The sequence below is a fragment of the Nuphar pumila genome, chromosome 4 (assembly GCF_984573655.1).
Source record: "Nuphar pumila chromosome 4, dmNupPumi1.hap1.1, whole genome shotgun sequence".
Classification (NCBI taxonomy): Eukaryota; Viridiplantae; Streptophyta; class Magnoliopsida; order Nymphaeales; family Nymphaeaceae; genus Nuphar; species Nuphar pumila.
In genome coordinates this window covers 23,055,909-23,077,641 of record NC_143252.1, presented here as the reverse complement: position 1 = coordinate 23,077,641, position 21,733 = coordinate 23,055,909, and the positions used below count along the sequence as shown (strand labels likewise).

General features: G+C 41.1%; 1 protein-coding gene across 1 annotated transcript in view; it reads right to left on the bottom strand.

Moving 5' to 3' along the window:
• LOC149839638 (DEA(D/H)-box RNA helicase family protein) overlaps nucleotides 1-19,716 on the bottom strand; it is a 36,884-nt gene extending 17,168 nt beyond the window's left edge. Inside the window, exons 1-4 of the mRNA XM_090002698.1 lie at nucleotides 19,323-19,716; nucleotides 10,529-10,789; nucleotides 10,173-10,444; nucleotides 9,757-9,951 (exon numbers count right to left, since the gene is read on the bottom strand). Of these exons, the coding sequence (XP_089858824.1) occupies nucleotides 9,757-9,951; nucleotides 10,173-10,444; nucleotides 10,529-10,789; nucleotides 19,323-19,656 (1,062 nt within the window). The 5' untranslated portion in view covers nucleotides 19,657-19,716. The remainder of the gene's footprint in view (nucleotides 1-9,756; nucleotides 9,952-10,172; nucleotides 10,445-10,528; nucleotides 10,790-19,322) is intronic.
• Nucleotides 19,717-21,733: the final 2,017 nt, after the last annotated feature.

The following is a 21,733-nucleotide window of genomic DNA, read 5'->3' as shown; positions in this document are numbered from 1 at the left end:
GGAGAGAGAAAGAGAAAGAGACGTCTAGGGAAAGACACTCATGGAGGGGGAGGACAACTAGGAGCCTAGGAGAGAGAGAGAGAGAGAGAGAGAGAGAATCAAATCACCAAATTTTATAACTTCTCCAAAAGGGATCCCAGAACATTATTTATATTGTATGGTCGGGGTCGGGGTCCAACTCTGATCAAAAAAGTAAAATTTAACCAATAAACCCCATACACCCTCTAACTGCCAAAACAGGGTTCTAACTGACAATCAAAATTATACTATAGAGGGGGTCAGTTAGACTGACTGGGGTCCCTCCCTAACCAAATCATAATTACTACAAATAATAAAGCATAAAAGGGAATATGCATAAGTTGGACCCCTTACATCAAAATACAAAGTAGAAGGAGAAGGGGGGGGGGGGGGGTCCCGCCCTTTTTCTGGAAAGTAGGGGGCACCCCGCACTTTCCTTTTCTCTTTTCCTTTTTTCTTCCTCCCAAAAATTGTCGCACCTTGTGGGCCCTATTGTGCTTCCTCTCCTTCAAGCTAGTTGGGGCATGTGTCTCTTAACTTTTCTCCATAAAGAGACCCTACCTTAGCAGCCACATGACTCGATTGGGCCCCGCTTTGACTTGGGCAGACCCCTTGCATGGGTGAGCTGGCGTGTGCATCCTGGAGCCCCGGATCCAACTCTCTTCTTGGATTTTGGTCTGTAACAGCTCCACCATGCTCCGATTCACCGTGCCCCAGGGTCCAAAATTTGTGAACCTCCTTTTCAAGCCAAATTCCCACTCCCGTGTCACTGACTCCTTTCCACCATGCTCTCATTTAACGAAGTGCTTTTGCATCATTTGATCATATTTCTGGAGTCGCTTGATCTTCATTATTGCAGTGGACTGGGACTCACGGTCTTCGTCATAGGGCACATCCACATCCGTCGAAGGCTCACTGATCATGCATAATTTTTATGCATATTATATATAATTCATGTGCATGATTATATATGAAACAAGGCTAAAATACCCATGTTTAATCGAGTTTTGGCATGACACTTCGTATTTTTCAAAAAGAGAACCCATTTGAGTGTTTTTGAAAATTAAAAATTTTTAACAGCCTTTTTGAAAATGGGTGTCTTCTGAATTTATTAAAAATTGGTGGTGTTTTTAAAAAAAAAAATTAACCTCACTAACCCTAGATTAAGTTATAAATAATCTCATTAGAAGAGGTGAGGGACGTCTTCCACATTAGGATTCACGCCCCTCACATCCTCTCTCTTCAACAACTGGTTCTCTACCCTCTTTCTTTTTCTTCCTCTTCTTCTTCTTCTTCTTCTTTTCTTCCTCTTCGTCATCGGCTTCCTCTTCTCCTCATCATCGGAGGGTGGTGGTACGCGTGCGATTTCATCGGAAGACTGCTCTTCTTCTCAATCCCTCCATCAGAAGCGACCGCAAGATACATTTCTTCTCCCTCGTTTCTCTATTTTTTATGCACTTAGTTAGGTTTTCTGATTTCTTTTTCTTAAGGCATAATCTTGCGTTTATCATTGCATATAGCATAATCCGTTATTTTCTGTAGTTTAAATTTAATTTTTTTTATCAAATACATGAAATCATATTCAGCATAGCATATTGCATAGGTTGCATATAGTTTAGAGTAAAACGTACTTGCAGTCAGCATATGGTTAGTTGTTTGATTTTTTTTATTGTCGTGTCATTTATATTTTTTTTAGAAGGCACGCAGGCTGCAGATCAATCTGCACTAATCATATACCAGATCTGTCATCATTGACAGATCATGACAGATCTGGTCAGATTTCTGTACGCAATATCAAGCCCAGCCAACAGGCTAACCTGATCAGACACAGCGCTGGCTGATCTGAGTTAAAGAAAAAAAAATTTATATGTCATGTGCATCTGCCGATCTTCATGAGTTTTATTTACTGATCCAGTGATCTGATCTGTCGTCACCGTCGACCAGATCAGATCACGTTGATATCGCCGACCAGCGTGATCTGCTCGTGTAGCTTCAGTCGACCAGCATCATCAGCATGAGCATATTACCTCAATCCAGCAAAGATCAATCTGAGTGTTTGATACCCATTATTCTGTAGTCAAACTGACCTGCTTGCAGTCGGACATACAGTCGGTTCCCAGCCTGTGAAGTTCTTTTTATTGTTGGAACCGATTTGCAGGTGGGTCGTACTCAATTTGGAATTTAATCAAACCTAATCTGACCAGCAATCTGCTGCCAGGTTAGGCTGATTAAACTCGATTCAATCTAACCAGGACTGCCAGCATTGGAAGACCAGACTTACAATTCTATTTTGTTCAGACCCCTGGCTGAATGCAATAGCAAGTCAAATCTACGTTAGTTTGATCAGAATACATCAGCGCAGATTCAGGACAGATTGGATCCGGCTAGTGTCAAAATGACAATCGGCAATTGTTGGCCTGTATGCTTTTGTTTTCTGCATGTAACCTGTGCCCCTTTTGCGTTAATTCATGTTGTTCGGTTTTTTTTTTTAGCATTGCATCGCATGATACGCTGTTTCGATTCTTGTTAGTTGGATTAGTTAATGCATCATTGCATATTAGTTTGTTACAAGTTAGTTAGATTGTAACATTCATTTAGTTTTAGTTTTTTTGGTTCTTGGTTATTTATATACTAACATTAGTTTTAAAAAATAGTTCACTGCTTTTGTTTCGTGTTTTTGTATTCTTTTGTATTTTGCAGGTGGGTTCACTTTGGGGGATAGAAGCGCAATATCGAAGAGCCGTGCACATTTTACGAGAAGGCCAAATCGGGAGGAAAAGAAACCCTGCAATTTTTACTTTTCTTTATTTTATTTTTTGGGGCTAGAGGGCTATTTATTTTAAATTTGATTGTAATAAGGCTTGTTTATTTTTGAGCCCTCCAAAGAGGATAGTACATTTCATTTATTTAATTATTTTTATTCAAAACAATAAAGATTGTTCCCTGTGTTCGACCTGGATTTCGTCACTAGTATGAGCCAGAATTTAAAATTTGGTGCACGGTTTACACAAATAATTTTTATTGAAAATTTTCTTTTAAAAATACTTTTCTAAAAAGTTGCATCACTCACCATGGAAGGGTTTGAGGTGAGATACATAAAAACAAGGTGAATCTTAACCTCTCTAGGGAGTGTCAGACGGTAGGCTAGCTTCCCTACATGCTAGTCCACCCGGTACAGATTGTAGTACTTTGGCAGGAGCTTGTGATAATCCTGGACCAAGAGAATCTTTTGACCTATAGGCCTTCGCTTCAACCCATGACTCACCAATTCTATGGCAACCAATCCAACAAAATACTCTTATGGCAATATGATGAAATGAGTGTATGGGGAAAACCTACCCATCACGGTCATGATGACCTCTTTCCGCTCACAAAAGGCTAATGCTTCCACGAAGTCCATAGAAATGTCTTGCCATGCTCGCTCGGAGATCGACAAAAGTTGTAGAAACCCAGGTGGTTTCATCGCCTCATACTTGTTGGCCTGATAGACCATGCATTTACGCACATACTCGCAGACATATCCCTTCATGCTCGACCAATGAAAGAGGACCTTCAACCTCCGATAAGTCTTGGACACACCTCACTCGGAGTGTCATGTACCTCGTGCAAAAGACCTCAGATTACATCGCTCTCCGGCATCAAATAGATGTGTCCTTTATAGAACATGACCTCACCTCTAACCGTGTAGTTAGGGTGACTTTTCGGGTTCTTACCCAACTCACACACCACTTTTTGGATTCCACTATGGCCTGTTTGAGCGTTATATGCCTTGCTTCATACATTGCATTCAATAGTGGTGAGTGTCTGCGAATTCAGTGCAACTTCGAGTTGACAAAAAAGTGAATCGACCGCTTTGTTCTCCATGCCCTTCATGTATTGGATCCCGAAGTCATATCCGATGAGATTCGTGACCCACCTTTGCTAGCTAACAGGGATGATATGTTGCCCCAACAAGTACTTGAGGTTTTGATGGCGGTCTACACGATTTGTGGCTTGGGCCACTCTCATATCATATCAATCTTGTCTGGATCGGCTCAGACTCCTTGACTGAAAACCATATAGCCGGGAATCTTATGGGCTTGAGACCTCCTAGGTGGCAGCCCATGTGGCTCATCAACCACATCAGAAAATTCAGTCAACGACATAGCCAATTCGATAGGGATGTCCATGGGAATCGGAGCGGTTTTCAGCTCCACCGCTTGGGCAATGAGCAAGTAGGCACATTGAGCATCATGCAACTTCAAAACCCCTCTTGGGGGCACTTTCTCCATTGTAGGGGGTTTAATCGCAGCAAGTACCACATCCCCTTCGTCCTTATGGAACGACATCTCCATCACAGAGAAATCCCATGCTACTTCTCCCAACAACCGTAGCCAAGACAAACCACGGACCACATCCACACCATAGATAGGTAGGACGTATAGATCCACAACAAACTCAACTTCTTGGAGCAGCAAACTCACACAGGGACAGACCTCCACATACTTGAGGTTCGTTCTGTTCCCAACCATTACATAAAAAATGAGATGCTCTTTGAATTTGCATCCGATTTTCCGAACTACACTCCTTAGTTGTCATAGGCGCTAGGCGGAGCCTAGGTGATGAGTCCCTAAAAAGGCCTAAGAGAGGCCTAGGCGGTACCATAAATAAAAAAATTTAAAAACATAATAAAAAACATGTATACAACATAAAATCAATCAACAATAAGCAATAGACAAATAATATGTCGTTGAACAGTGTAAAGCAATTACATTACATAACCTTAACCTGCTCAAACAAATTAAGAATAAATTGACAATTTGAATAAACAAACCATACAACTAAAAATGTGAATGAACCGTACACAAAAAATAAAATCATGTATAGAAAAAAACTAACAACAATAATAGACATAATACAAGCAATAGATAAATAATGTTTTTTTCTTCTTCTCAACAATAGACATAATACAAGCCATAGACAAATAATGTGTTATCTTCTTCTCGACAATAGACATAATACAAGCAATAGACAAATAACATGACTTATCCTTCTTCTTCTTCTTCTCCTCCTCCTCGAAGAAGAAAACAAACGTCTTAAAAAAAATCTTTAAAAAAAAAAGCCTAGGCGATCCCAGCCTAGGTAGCAATATAGGGCCCCACCGCTCAAACCTTGTCGCCCATGCGGTGGGGTTGCACCTAGGTCACTTATACCGCCTAGGCAGCGCCTTTGACAACTAAGCTACACTCTCACGAATGAGGTTGTGGGTGATCCCCATATTAAGAACATTCACCTCTTAGGTGCTTATGAAGTTGTGCACCTGCATAGAGTTGGGCGTAGGTATGCCCGAGAGTGCATGATAGGAGAAGTCGTGGCTTTCTCGTTTGGTGATTCATCATCCAGTGGCTCATCATCCTCAGAATCGGTCTCTACCACTTGGAAGATGTGGTAGCGCTTGCATGTATGACCCTTGAACCACTTTTCATTGCACTTGAAGCAAAGACCCTTCTTTATACGCTCTTCACATTGTGCATATGTGATCGACTCCACCTTAGGGGTTGACGTGACCTCTTTAGGTGCGCTCAGCTTGGAAGGCCCACCCGAACAACATTTGCAGGAATCGGTTGGCTGATTCAGCCTCCGCATTGCTTGGAGACACCTTTACTTTTCTCATGGAGCTTGGTAAACCTATAGGCCTCCTATGGACTCCTTATGGTTGCAGCTAGGACCTCGATAGGAAGGTCTTATCGCAGTCCATCAACATAGGAGTTGAGCAAGGTCGCATCGTCAACAAGGGGCAAAAGCGTGTAAAGGTTCTCAAACTTGGCTTGGTATTCGTCCAAGCTACCCTATTGCTTGAGGTTTTTGATCTCCACGTGGGGGTTAACCAACACCGCGGGCCCAAACCTCTTCATGATCTTCTCAATGAAATCAGCCCAAGAGGGCTTCCTATGTACGATGTCTAACCACTCGTACCATAGAAGGGTTCCACCTTCTAGGCGGGTGACCGCTTCAGCAACTCGTGCCTCTTGGAGCACGTTATGACAAGTGAAGAAGTGCTTGAGTTTAAACACTCACTGGAAGATGTTCTCACAGGAAAAAGGGGAGACATTAAAGTGAGGTTTTATACCCATGTTGCACACGTAGTCATGCGGCGGCTCCCCAAGGATGGATTCGTTCGAGTCCCCCATATGGCCATTGTTGAATGTAAAGCCCTGGTTGGTAGCTTGCTTCGACATGTGAAGAGTGTCCAAACGGTCCACTAGGGCTGCTACAACCCCCTCAATCCGCTCTAAGCAGTTGGTTTCTTCCATGCTCTCTTGTTGTTGCCGAAAAAGTTTGACTTCAGTTTGCTTGGCGATCGTCCAAGCTTGTTCAACATGCTGGCGAATCTCCTCATTCTTGTCCACATGGGAAGGTTGAGATCTCTCCATAGTATGAAATCGGCTCTAATACCAATTTGTTGTACCCACAAAATTTTTTTTGTTGGTGCTGGGTGCATCGGCATTGGAATCAGGAGATGGACTGGCAGGAAGATCCAGATCCGTAACTGTCAGGTACTTCAATCAGAGTTCGGTGGGATCAAAAGGATCGAACATGTTGTTCCTCAGCCTTGAGGCTTGTGGGTGACATGTCCTAGGGTTTGAACCCTGGTTGACATGATGGGAAAGAGGCCGAAGGTTCCTCATTGTGGCGAACGAGATGGGACAGGTGAAACAGGGCGAATCGAGTAATGGGGTAGGTGCGGTTTTGTCTCAGGAGATGGTTTGGATATGCCACAGGGTCCAAAACATGTAGGACCAGTTCCATAGGTTCTAAGGAGGCCTAAGGATGTGTGAGAGGGTCTGGGACAGTTGTTGCACAAGGGTATAGGCTGTTGACAGTTCGAGGTTATTGGATTAAGCTTATCGAGTACGTCGGTCTAACAGTAGGGGTCGGTTTCGGGTTTCAGGTTCTGGAAAATAGGTGGGGGCTAGGTAAGGGTTGAGATTCGTATATGGTCACTTACAAGTCTACAACAGGCTGGGAGAGTGCCTCCCACACTATAGTACGCAAGCATGCGATCTGCAATGCAACAACGTCAATGGCTTGTCGGAGAAGTAGGACCACGCGACCCAGGCACTGGATGAACTTGGGCTCTTCGGAATGAATGAATGACCAGCCTTGGTGGTCTGTTCCAGATGTGAACCAGGGAGAAGAAGAGAGAGAGGAGAGAGAAAGAGAAGAGAAAGAAGAAGAGAGAGACATTCAAGGAAAGACGCCCAAGGGGAGAGGGAGAGGGGGGACGGCTAGGGGAGAGAGAGAATCAAAACACCAAAATTCATAACTTCTCCAAAAGGGATCCCAGGCCATTATTTATAATGTATGGTATGGGTCTGGGTCCAACTCTGGTCCAAAAAGTAAAATCTAATGCACAAACCCCATACACCCTCTAACTACCAAAATAGGGTCCTAACTGGCAGTCAAAACTAGACTAGAGAGAAAGTCAGTTATACTAACTGGGGTCTCTTCCTAACCAAATCCTAATTACTTAAACTTAATTACTAAAAGCAATAAAACATAAAAGGAAATATACCTAAGCTGGACCCCTTGCATCAAAATAAAAAGTACGAGAGGGGGGCGTCCCACCCTTTTCTGGAAAGTAGAGGACACCCCCTCCCCCCCCCCCACTTTCCTTTTCTCTTTTCCTTTTTATTCCTCCTTCAAAAAAAAGATCCCACCTTGTGGGCCCTATTGTGCTTCCCCTCCTTTAAGCTGGTTGGGACATGTCCCTTGACTTTTCTCCATGGAGAGACCCCACCTCAGCAGCCATATCACCCGATTGGGCCCAGCTTTGAGTTGGCTGCTCCCCTTGCCTGGGTGAGGTGGCGTGTGGATCCTGAAGCCTTGGATCCAACACTCCTTCTGGACTAGGGTCTGTAACAAAAAGTCAGTAATAGTATATAACCAAATTCTTCATAACTTTGAATTAACATGTGAAGCTTTAGACCATTGATTTATGTATTCAACATTCCATATCTTAATACATAGGTTATGCCAATGAAACCACACAAAATAGAGAGAAAATGGTACTCTAAAGAGCTGCAAAAAAAATCTCAAATATGTACATCAAAAGAAAAAATTGGAAGCATGTCTACTACCTAAAACAAACATTTAATTGGCTAAAGATAGAGAAATATAAACAAGACAATGGGAAAAAATACACAAAAGAGCATCAAAAGCTTTTGTTTGGGAAAATAATAAATATCATGGTTTTAAAACTCGCAGAGTCAACTCGTTGACTCGGCTCGGCTCGGCCTTCCAACGAGTCAACCCGGCAAGGCAAACTCGGCTTGCCAAGACTCAGGCTTGACTCGGCCTGACTCGGCTTGACTCAGGCGAGTTCTGGGATGTTTGAAATTTGATTTTTTATTTGAGTTGAAACAAACATGGGATGAAGTACGGTTGTTATAGACAGAACATATGTTTTGTCTGTTATGTTCTAAGGGTCTGTCCAATCTTGGACAAGCAATCAGACAGACCCTTAGGGTCTCTTGTGAGTGTGTCCTTAGTGGTCCTTGTGTTGGCTGATTTGGTGGACTGATGTGCTCATTGGATTTGTGGTATGTGTGCTCTTGGATCTTCCCTGTGTGTGTGTAACTTCGTAACATGTACTAGGTATCACTATCATAGCATAATCAACTATAATATTCATCATGTATTATCAGAAGCATAAAATTAAGGAACTAAGTATATGTTGGAAACTGGTAATTGGCCTTGTGGTAGCCAGTAGCTAGAAGTCACTCAAGAGAGGATTCGTAACGTTTCCATAAATTTCTACCAATAAGACAAATGTCAACAGAGCTTCACATAAGTTCGTGATTGCTTGACAATGCACAGAACCATCAAAATACAAAAATCCCGCTAATTCATAAGAAACAACATTAGGAGTCAGTGTTCATAGGGAAAAGAGTTTTAGCTCTATTTGGGAGTGAACAACCAGGATTTTATATGTTGCATCTCTTTCGAGAATTTTTGTCATGCCACTTAATTTCATATTTTTCAACTTACACCATAGTTATTCTTCAACTTACTCCATAGTCCTTTGTCTAAAAAAGAAATTTGAAGGCTATTTAGCAGGCTATCCTAGAGTTTTTTGCTACAGCATTAGTTGCTTTTAATGACCTTTGTTCATTTGTCAAGGATGTACATTTATATATGGTCACATGGACAACAAAAGGGACACATGGCATGCCATTGTTGTTCAATTTTTCATTAAGAATACTGTATAAGGGGGCATGACACAAGGGTAACTGGTAAGTTGGGAATATTCCTGTGAGATAGTCTGGCAGAGATCAGCCTATGCATTTTTCAATGCTACTGCTCTCTATGAATGGTTTAACTAGAAAATGACAAACCCAAGAAGTAATACAAGCAAAAACCAAGCTAATTTAGTTGATGCCAATTGTTATCAGTTCAAAAGCAACCTAAGAAAGAGTCACAACTCTCTCCCAGTTTCAGTGATTGCATGCCTTAACACAACCCAAGGATCTCTTGTTTACTGAAAAACATGGTTTGAGACAAATTATAAATTGTTTTTCTTTTAAAATCAAAAGTTAACAAAACCCGGTCCGAGTCACCGAGTTGACCCGCCGAGTCACGAGTCAATAAAGAACGAGTCGAGTCCCGAGTCACGGGTTTTAAAACCTTGATAAATATTATTAGCTGGTAACATGATGAGGATTCAAGTTAAGGAATGTAGACTGATGAAAAACCAACCTGAGAAGCCAATTCAGCAGTAGGCACTAAAACAACTACTCGAGGGCTACTTGGCAAAGATGTAGCTAAACCTTGGAGTTCTTCTTCCCTGAGTCTCTGTATAACTGGTGAAAGATATGCCAGAGTCTTTCCAGAACCACTTTGTTCAGCGATAATGCAAGTTTTTCCTTCAAAGACAGGTAGATATGACAATGCCTACAATTACAACAAAAGGCATCTGAACATGATTATGGTAGCAAAAATTATTTTGAATAGTTCAAAGAATATGCATTGACATGTTAACAATCCAGCCATGGCAGCTAAGTCACTAAATTATACACTAGAAGCCATATAGACATAGACACAAACAAAACTTTGCAGTAGCCAAATATCCAAGAGAATTCATTTTGCTACTGCTTTAAATCGAAAAAAGTCACCTGAATATGAGAGGGTCGAAGAATACTTAGATCCCTCAGAGCTTTAACCATATCGTCGCTACAGCCCAAACTTTTAAAGGACTTCCTACTGAAAAAATCCCCATCAACAGGAGCCCTCCTGCTCCACATTGAAGGTTTCAATGAATTGTTGTCATCCATCTGAGGGTAACGCCCAGCAGACCATCCTCGCAATGAAGGACCAGTCCTTCGAGCGAAACGTCCCGTCATTTCCATATTCTTCTCATTAGATCCCAGGGAGGCAGATCTATTTTCTGAGAAAGATGCAACATCATATTCTTGATTTCGATATGAATCTTTCACATCTGAAAACTTCTTATATAATTTATTTGAAGCACCTTTTTCCCAGACCACCTTGTCCACTCTTGCCTTAGAATTAGCTTCTGAATCCTTATCTTCATTTGGAAGTGCATTCTGAGAGACCATGTTAACTCTGTGAGTGTCTTTTTGCCTACTTCTGGAGGACCTACTGATAAGTGCTCTTACATTTTCAACCTTCAATCGACTGAAACTTCCAGAAAAACCATCTAAGCGTGGTGTAGTTTTTCTATTGCTTATGTCAGCTGCAAGTGGATTGTCCCCTGTAGTACCAAAAACCACTGCAACCTTAGGCAATCAATATAGAGCAAAAATCAGAACACTTGCAACAAATATGACAAAAACTATTGAAGTTAATGCATCACCACTACCAAAGGAAGTATCCAGTAAAGAAAGTGTCGCTCCTGCCAATAGCTTTCTTTTGTAATACAACAGGAATGACGTATATTCACATTCAAGCTCCACAATCATGTGGATTAAAGCACTGACACATTAGTGGCTGCAATTTCTTGATATACATAATGGATTTTTGTAAAAAAACCATCAAGCAGTCCAAGTTAATATCTTTTTGTACTTGGGTCCTCAAATGGAAATGACAAAGAAGGAAGAAAAAGGTGGAACAAAACATGCATAAAATTGTCTTCTCCTTTCAATTTTTTTTTGTCATTATGTATTTATGACAATACTATGAAAGAAATACTTTCATTGTGTAAGAAATATAAAGATTTAAAGACTACATCATAGATTAGTTGCTCCATAACGCAAATTAAACATATAATACAAACTATCAATAGATTTGACACTAATACATTCAAGAAGCTCTTTGACAATGACATCTGGTTGAGTTCCTCTACCTCCAACACTAATCTATTCATTCTTTCAAACCGTGTGACATAGGTACGGATATGAAGGGTACAACAGGGGAATCTTTAAAAGTCTGAGTAATGGGAATGTCTCTAACACCAATTAGTGTTCATTCTTGCAAACTATGTCACATAGGTACAGGTACGAAAGGTACAACATGGAAAATTATAAAAGTCTGGTCAGGGGGACACACACACACACACATATTAATGTTTAGAGCTTGGATCTTGACCTAAACTTCAATAACATTACACATCATTGGGCTCAAAATGACTCTATGACTACTTTTTGAAGGAGGGAGGCATGAGGCTGATAGAGAGTGCAACCAAGCAGATCAACAACAACACCAATGCTAGAGCAACGATCGATGATGTAGGCAGAGCACATTAGGAGAAGGAGAAAAAGGCTGCAATACATGTCATTTGATACTGGATGATCCCACCATGTGGACATGGCATTGTGAAAGCATGGCAATGTGATAACAACTGTACTAATTTTGGAAAGCCACTGGCTCGGTCAACGGTCGAGGGGTCAAGCCTAGTATAGCCTAGGTTAAACGGGGAAAATAAGCTAATTTGGATATGCATATTGACTATATAAATTGGATTTGGATAAGATCAGGAATCCAAGACATTCAATTTCTGTAATGGGTATGCGTTTGGGATTTAGGTTGAGTAGCTGGAAACAGATTATATCCAGATCACAGTCACAGATATCGCCGATATTTTGAAAATATCGTGATATTAATGCTGTAAATTGGAAAAATGATTTAAAAGGTAAAATATCACGATATTTTCAAAATATCAGAATTTTATATATATATCGATAATATCATCATCGATTGTTGTCTTTTAAAACAGTTAGTGTAAGGGTGTTTTAGGATTTTTTAAAAAAGGGGGATACATATGTCTTTGTAATTTTTTTAATAGGTTGGCTTGGGTAGTATAAAGTTACCTTTTTGATTTGCTGTTCGGGTTACTTATATCATCCTTTAAGAAGAAACGTGAATAAGAAAGAAAGAAAGAAAAAAAGCAAAAGGAAGAAAGAACCAGGCTGTTTTGTGTCATCTCGTTCCAGCCTCTCATTCCAGCCTGCATCTCATCTCGAGTTCCAGCCAGCGTCTCTTCTCGAGTTCCAGCCTCCTCCTTGTTTCAGCCTGCATCAACATGGACAGGGAAATAAAGAAAGAAGAGAAAAAGGAAGGGAAGGAAGGAAGGAAGAGGAAGCGAAAGAAGGAAAGGAAAAAGAGGAAGGGAAAAAAAGAAAGAAAGAAGGAAAGGAAACAACTTTGCTTTACATTTATCTTTTCTTATTTTTTCCCATTTTTTTTTATTTTTTCATTTTTTTAAATCCCGAGATTTTCTAGAGATTTTCCCGAGATTTATTGGAAAACCTATAATATCCCGATATATACCTCGCCAAGATAATAGCCGATACCGATATTTGTGACTATGATCAAGATGCATGGTTGTCTCTGTACAAGAGTATGGGAATGGAGAGCCTTCTAGAGCACCTAGGAAATGGCACAACCAATGTTGTGAAAACCATTGAGGTGTAGCAAAGCGCACCACCAAAATATGAAGCGAGGCATAAAGCTAAGCCTCAAAAGTGTAATTTTAAAACCTAAAAAAACCTTAAAATATCTAAAAATATAAATAAATAAAAGAAATGCTTTAATGATGAAGGTTGCCAATGAGAAATAATAAGGTCTCAAATAAATACCAAAAAATATGAGAATAACATGTAAAAGTAACATTAATGCAACAATTTGATCTATCTAACAGTCAACTACATATACATACACAGTCACATGCATATTTGCAAATAATCAAACAAACTGCAAGTAACAATTTCACATATATGGTTTTCATAAAAACAAACTGAAGAAGAAGAAATAAGCTTAAACAAACTAAACAAATTGACTATATGATTTTTATATACACAGTAAATTAATTGTAGAAATACCCAGTCATTAAGAAGAAGAAGAAGAAGAAAAAGGAGAGAAGAAGAAGAACAAGGGAAGAAGATGAAGAAGACTGGAAGAGGAAGAAGAAAAAGGAGGAAAGAAAAAGAAGGGAAGAAGAAAAAGAAGAAAGAAGAGAAGAAGAATGAGAAGAACAAAAGAAGAAGAAGGAGAAGAAGAAGAGACGAAGAAAGAGCGAGAGAGAGAAGGGTTGGTACGTACCTGTTGGGTGGCTGGTGGGCTCTCCTTCCTTTCAGAGAGAGAGAGGGGCCAGTGCCTAACCCATCAGGTCTCCCTCATTCCTTTTTTTAACGCATTAAATTTAGGTCAAATGGGGGCTTTGACCCCAATTTGACCAAAGAAATATGAGGCTTACGCCTCAAACCTTTTCTGCTATATTTGTGTGCATCAAGGCACAAAGGTCCTCACCTTGAAACAAGGCACACTTTTTGTGCCTTGAGATGCACTTTTCACAACACTGGGCACAACTTTATCCAGTCTCCACTCAATTTAGGGAAAACTTGGGGGCTAAGCAAACCAGCCTTGAGGGACACCTAGCATGCAACATTTTGGACAAAACTCATGCATGGCCATACTTAGCCAAGTCCAAATTTAGCCAGGCTATTTTAGGCCAAGGATTACTTGGAACATAAGTAATGAAATCTGTATAAAGGGGCTAGATCCCTCTTGTAAAGCATTTTGAATTTGACATAGAAGTGAGCTTAGGCTCTTGTGTGTATGTTTTTTTTGGTGATTGAGGTATCTCGCTGTAAAACCCAGTTTAAAAAAAATCTCGGACCCGGGTCGGGTCCAGACCCGACCCGGATCCAACCCGTGCCCAACCCCTCGAAAACCCTTTTCAGAGGGGCTGGCAGCCAACGGCAGGGGGGATCTCCGGCGACACAGGGGGCGGGCCCTGTGTGCGCCCCCTCCTTATTAAAAGGCGAGAGGGGAAGGCTTATGAGCCTCCCATGACCCCCCGACCCCCTGACTCTCTCTCTCATCTCTCGTCTCTCCCCTCTGTCTCTGCTCCCCCCCCCCCCCGACTCTATCTCTCTCTCTCTCTTTGCATCTCCGGCGAGCCCCCCCCCTTCACGACGGTCACCTCTCCGACGAGCCCCCCCCCCCTTCCCGGCGACCTCCCACTCCCTCCGGCAGCCCAGGTAACCCCTGCGCTCCCCCTCCCTTTAAAGACTCAGCAGGGGCCAAAGGCCCCTGCCCCTCTTACTGTTATCACGGCAGAGGCTGATGGCCCCTGCCCTCCTTTAGATATCCGGCAGGGGCCAAAGGCCCCTGCACCTATCTCCTTTAACGGCATGGGTCATTGGACCCTACCCCGTTCTTTTCATAACTGTAGGGGCCGATGACCCCTGCATTGAGTTGCGGAGAAACCGAGTTTTCTCCCTATCTTTATTCATTTTATGCATGCTAAACAACGTACTTTTACAGTGTTACGCAACGAAGCCCGTTCGCGCCCCGCGAACTAAACCGACGATCACCTACGTTCGTAAACGACTTCATTCTCGCAACACCCCAAGGTAGGAGAAGTTGCACAAGGACTTAAATAATTAAATCAAGCTTAAATAATTAAAGATTGAAAGGACTTAATGATATATTTATATACATATACGTATATAAGTACACTTTTAAATAAAGGACGCGGTTTCACGATCTTTGTCCTTTGCTTTCGCATTTCCGGTTTCTGTTTGTCGTCGCGCTTTGTGCCTAGGCTTTTGTTATAGCAATTACTACTTACTGTCTTTTAATTCAAGGACGCGGTTTCGCGATTATTGTCCTTTGCTCTCGCATTTCCTATTTCTGTTTGCCGTCGCGCTTTGCGCCCAGGCTTTTGCTTTCGTATTTACTACTTTGCTTTCGTATTTACTACTTACTGTCTTTTAATTCAAGGACGCGGTTTCACGATCCTTGGCCTTTGCTTTTGCATTTTCTGTTTTCGGTCGCCGTCGCGCTTCGCGCCCAGGCTCTTGCTTTTCGCATTATTGTTTTTCGTTCTTGTCTTGCCATCGACACAGCGTATTCGGAAGGAATACTTATTCCTCTATTTTTACCCGATATGTTTTGGGAAAACCCTTGATCTGAGGCAAGATCAAGTTGTTGGGTGATGGGTTCATTTGTGAAGCTCATTTACCAAAACCAGTGTCGTAACTTACATAGCACCCAGACGCTGCGTCATCGGATGTCAGATTCGAGAAAATCACATGTCATATGTTGGCAAGTTGTGTGTCGTTTCGAAAGATTTGAAATGTTAAAATAGATTTTTAAAAACATTATATCTCTGCGAAACACACTCTCGAGGCTCCTATTAAGGACCTATATCCCTTTCCTCGTAAGTGTACTCTTTAACATGCGAGGCATGTTAGTACTACGACGATTGGATAAGAGGGTCTTATGACCTTGATTAGTGCCTTGTGCACATTGTTGAAAACACATATAAAAAAATAATGGGATCGCCTTCATAGGCAAGATGCTCGTTTTGGTCTAATGGACCAGAGCATGAAGAATGAGGCAACGGCTAAGAAACCCCGTCGCGCTCGATTCAACCTGGCTTCGTCAAGAGAGAGGACGAAGGGTACCAACTCCGATGGACAGACCATTTATGGCTTTTTACGGGCAAAAGACCCGTCTTCCCCAGTCATCGGAGGTTAGGGGGGATTGGGGCTACAATAGTTAGCCTAACACTTCTGCAGAAGTTGGATGCATCCCTATCAGGCCTTGGAGACTTACTCTCTCGACCATCGGTCGTCTCCATAGGAATAGGATTCAGTCAGACAATCGAGGTATTTTAAAATACTTAACATAATGAACACTCGGCTTGGACTCGACTGTTTCGACTCACGTGCCATGTATGTACCCGCATGGCCAGTTAACAAGTAATAACTAAATTGAGCATGCTCACTTTTCAGTTTGTTGGACTTAGCTTGTTCCTCCGGTCTATCTGCTTAGTTTGCTCGTTACTACTTGCTGCATAAATTATCTATGCCTAATTTAGTTCTTTCTGTCTTTGTGTTCTCCTGCTAGTTTTTCGCAACACTAACCCATTTCATGGGTACAGGTGACGAATAGGTGCATTCAGGCGATGACGCGACTGCGAAATGATTTAAGGATCCACTGTTTCTGCTCGTAGTTCTTCTCCTGGACATTTTGGTTTTTGATACGGGTTTCCGTAGAGGAAATCCAAATTTTGTACAAACTTGATACACTCTTTAAATAGAAGAAATTGTTTCCTAAGTATTATTGCAGATCGTCCATGGTAAATCTTTGTTCTCTCGCTAACGTGCCCAAGGTTGTCAAACCTGTCCTTTTTCTTTTAAAGAAATCGTTTCCACTGAATTTAAAAATAAACTCTGTAAAGAAAATGAATTTTTCAACTATTTCAAGGAAATTATAAGGTTCAAAATTTTGGGGCGTTACACTCGCTCTCTCTCTCTCATGACCCCCTTCGCTTCCTTATCCCTTCTTCCCCTCTAACAACCAGCTATGTTTCTTCCCTTTCCCTCTCCACTCCACACACTCCCTCTTACCACCTCAAGTCAACCCCCTCCCCTCTCTATTACTCTCTAACTCCCCCACTCTTTCATTCATTTCTCTACTCTTTTATCCCTCTTCTTCTACCCACCAAATCACCCTTACGCATACATCTCTCTCTCAGGTGGCCACACCAAACCCACAACCCTCTCTCTCTCTCTCTCTCTCTCTCTCTCTCTCTCTCTCTCTCTCTCTCTCTCTCTCTCTCTCTCTCTCTCTCTCTCGTACCTATGCAATCCATTAATTGGATTGAATCCCTTTTCCTTCAGATCTAAATCTGTATTTCTTAGTAAATCGAGCTAAGAACACTCTCAAATGTGAATTTACACCATGGTTGCTAGTTGAGGAAGCGGGAGCGGGAAGCGAGGTACTTTCAAAATTTTAGGAAGCGAGAAGAGTGGGACCACTTAGGAGCGAATCGGGAATCGTCTCGGAAGCGACCTAGGAAGCGAGGGGGAAGCGAAAAAAAATACAAAAAAAAATTGAAAAAAGGGGGAAGCATGGTGGGAAGCACATTTCCCATTAAAGGAAAGCGTGTTTCCCATAAAAGGGAAGCGTGTTTCCCATTCAAAAAGGGCACTTCCCCGCGCATTTTGGAAGCGCGACGTTTTGCGCTTCGGGGAAGCGCGCTTCCCCACTTACCTAGGCGCTTCCGGTAACTCTGATTTAAACACTACCTTATTGACGAGATCTTGGGATTGGGCGGACCCTAGAACCAGGTTCATAACAAATAAAAAAGTAAAATTTGAACATGAGATACAAATATAAATTTTATAATAATTAGGACACATTCCTAACATGTATTCTTTAAAATAATTAATTCACCTCTTAGGAATATGAATGAAATTGCTCACATTTATATTTTCAAGAGAAGAGTGCCATTTTCCAAAGTAATCTTTAGAGATTGTTACTAGTGTGGTAATTACACGAACTTCATGACTACTTGCTTTAGCACTATAGCAGTCATCGAAGTGGAAGCATGCCTTTCCGGCCTGCAGAAGAGCAGAGAATTGCTATAACAAGACTAAAAAGCTAACCTGGTCGGAGTCTCTGTCACACAAACACTTCACTTAGCATGTGTATCTCGTATCGACACGATACGACACTTGGACACTTCATGGACAAGACACGACACTTCATGGGCACACTCAAACCAGTTTCACACATTCAACATTGTGTGATTAACTTTATATATTTTCTTTTATGATCTTATTTACTTATCTCATATTCACTTGAATTCTTTTTCTTTTAGAATTTGCATTCAATTACATTACATTTCAATTCCAATTTAATTTCATTATTTGATGCTCCTATTATAGTGATTTAGAATTGTTGTTTTATACATACATACATCTATGTGTGTGTACAGCTGTGTCCCTGTATCCTAATTATTTAAAATTATTGAATTATACCAACCAAATACGCATCGTATCCTGCTCCCAAATCCGTATCCATGTGACAGGTAGGGGTAGGAAGACGATTGCACTAATTTAACAAATGAGAATGCTAGATGCATCAAGATTCAAAGAAGAAGAATTCACTTCTTTTTTGTTTAACTCCAAATCAGCCATGATCTTAAATATTCTCACTCCTAACCAAGTCCTCCATGCATGTTGAAGGGTGCCTTCACCATCCGTTTATAAGCAGGATACTCATGTTTCACCTTGGCAGGCTGACAAGCTTTCCCAATTTTCAATTTACACATAATGCGATAAAGACTGAACAACAACACGTCAAATCCCATCCCCAACTAAAGTTATCAAAAAGCTTTCTCAATGTCAAACTTCAAAATGAAGGCTTTACTTTTTCTTTTTTCTGATAGGTAAGCTTTGGGATAACCCTATGGGATCGGAATCCGAGTCCCCTTGATCAAGTTAGTCCGAGGCAGCCATCCAGCTATCTCAATTATTTTTATGAGACCTCACATAGTGTAATATTCATCAAGGTTCAGTTGCAAGTTTATATCAGCAACAAAAACCAGACAGAACTAAGTTTTAAACAGAATAATTTTCCAAATGTTCCTTTGCAACCACAAGATATGGTCTTGGAAACTTTCAATAACGCCTTTAAACATTTTTGCCAACTTGAACACGCATTGCAATTCCTTAATTCGCATTGTCAAGTAAAACATGCATTATATGTTATAAAGAAAGGAAAACTTAGAAGAATAAAAATTTGGCCACAGTTTATTTCTTAGTTATCAGCATTTTTCTCATCATCATCATCATCATCATTAATCTAATTGTATTCGTTATTTTCTCCCTAAATGAAAGAACATAGACGAAAGGAAATCTCTACATACTGAACGCTAAGTTTTTTTTTAATAAAGAAACACGACAAACAACACGGCTGATTAAAAAAGGCAGCAAAAGCAAGGATAGAAATACTCGAAATGCCAACAGAAACAGAGGAAAACATAAATGATCAGGCAGCAGACTCACCGGAACCCAGTGGCGCATTTTCCCCAGGAGTCGGATTCCACGTGAGGACTTCCTTGGGGGGAAGGGGAGAATCGTCGCCATCGTCGGCGGCTCCCCACACTATGAAGCGCTCGCCGGTCTCGTCGTCGATGAGGTGGTACGCACCGGGCGTACCCGTGGGCTTCCGCGTATACGCTGCCCTTACCACAACAGCAGACCTCCTCCTGCTGCTGATGGGGTGCAGCGGCAAGCCGCAACCGGCGTTCTTGGAGGGGCGGACGACGAGAGAGGCCACAAGACCCGATGACAGTTTAGGGCACTCTGCCAAGCTCGGAGGAGTCCTGGCCAGCAACATCTTCTTTGGCTGCTCTTCCCTTCTTCCCCGGTGGGGTTGAAGCCGGAGGAAAGACGACGGGTTCTGTGAGGGCGTTCTGTCATCTGCGCTGCGAATTTGGTTGGATAAGGGCGGGCAGCCTTCCGACGGGTCGGGTCACGGACCCCAGAAAAAGTCCGGAAATGATGCCCCGAATCCGATGGATGGGGCTGTGGCCCTGTGGGACAATGTTGTATGATTTATGAGGGTGTAAATGGGCAGATGATACGGCTCGGATATGGGCTTTAGTACTGACCTCGATCTAATCAGTTCTTCGGGTTCTGAACTTCTGATGAAATGGTTACTATTGAATCTGGATCCAACTGGATAAAAATCACAAAATAGCTAACTAGTCAGGTCCAAAATATAGACCTGTACCAAAATGGGTTGGGTCTTGGGTATTATAAATGAAGACCCGAACCAGCTTGGACCCAACCTGCATTTTATACCAGACCTAAATGGTTTCACATAATGTACAACTGAATTGATCCAAGTCCGAACAGGTTTTATAACTGAATCGAACTGAACCCAAACCCACTTTTATCCGAATCAAACCCGTTAAAACCTGACACACTTGTTTAGAATAGTTAATAACCTTCTTATTTGTTAACATATAATCTTCATAATGAATAGTTGATTTCATTAATTTACATATTATTTGATTGGTGGGTAATTAGGTCTAGAATATCAATCATATGGTTCTACATTTTTCTGCCATACCTAGACCCGAACCCAGGCACAAGTCAAAATGGGTCAGGTCTGGGACACAATCTTATACCCAATCAAAATGGGTCTATTGAAGATCAGGCCCGATTATACCCAACCTGATACATACCCGAACCCGTTAACCCATATGGGTCCACAATTTTCAGAAATACCCGAACCTAGACTCGGAGCCGAATTAGATTGGGTCGGGCTTGGGTCTAACTTTTAGGCCCAATTCAAAATCAGGTCTGATAAGACCCGACCCAAACTAACCAAGTTACACCACTCATTGCAGGTAAAAAGTTTTCTAAGGAAAATCCGAGGGACCCCCCATTTCTCCATGCTCTCCATGTTTCTATAGCAAACATGGAAAATTTTTAACCTGACTTTTTTTTGTCAGCTTTTCCCTATTTCATTGAAGGGGAGTCGGATGAAAGGTCTTACATCTGACTTTTTTTCCTCTAAAAACTTTATTTTACTTTTTCTTTCTTCTAATTATTTGTGTAGATTGCAAATGTGTACCCCATAGCCTAGATCATCTATAACGTGGATGAGAATTTGGGAATTTTGACAGATTAGCTTAGCATTCAACCATAAACTTGTCCCTTCCATTAAGCACAAAAGACTAGATCCTCAATCAAAGCTCTACCAGAATAATATCATACTTCCAAGGTGAGCTTTTTCCCTTTTCTTTATTTTATTTTTATTTTTTATTCAAAGTTTTCTTTGACTTTTTCCTATTCTTTCTTATTTTTAATTTTTTTTTGAGATTTGTGGTGTTTGTACACAATTGAAGCTCTTCTTTTAAGAATTCAAGATTTGAAGTATGCTTCTCAACACTTAAAACCAAATTGAGAAGAAACTAAAGTTTCTTGTTGAAGTTGATCCCCTTTTAACAATGGGGAAAAAGCTATCAAATGGCAAGTTCCACATATTTTCAAAAGAAAAGCAAGTGCCAAATTTTCATTTAAAGTACATTACCAAGTTTTATACCAAGTCTATATCTGTTGTTCATCAAAGAGTTTGCCTAATTAAGAAATTAATTTATTTAAACTAGTTAAATCTTTGACAATAGGCTTCTCAACAACCACCTAACCTAATCAATTGAATGGAAATCAAAATATGTTACACGAAAAACAATAATGATGATTGAATTTCAAAGATCAGCTTACACAGTAAACATCCAACAAACTGTAAAAACAATTCCACATCCTTGTTGGCCGGCCATAGCTCCTAGAGATACTATTAATTAATTCAACATTATGTAGACGAGAAATTGTGCACCAAATAGATTTTAAAAAGATAAAACACATTTTTCTTTTGAAAGATGTAGGTATCCGGCCTACAAGTTGAT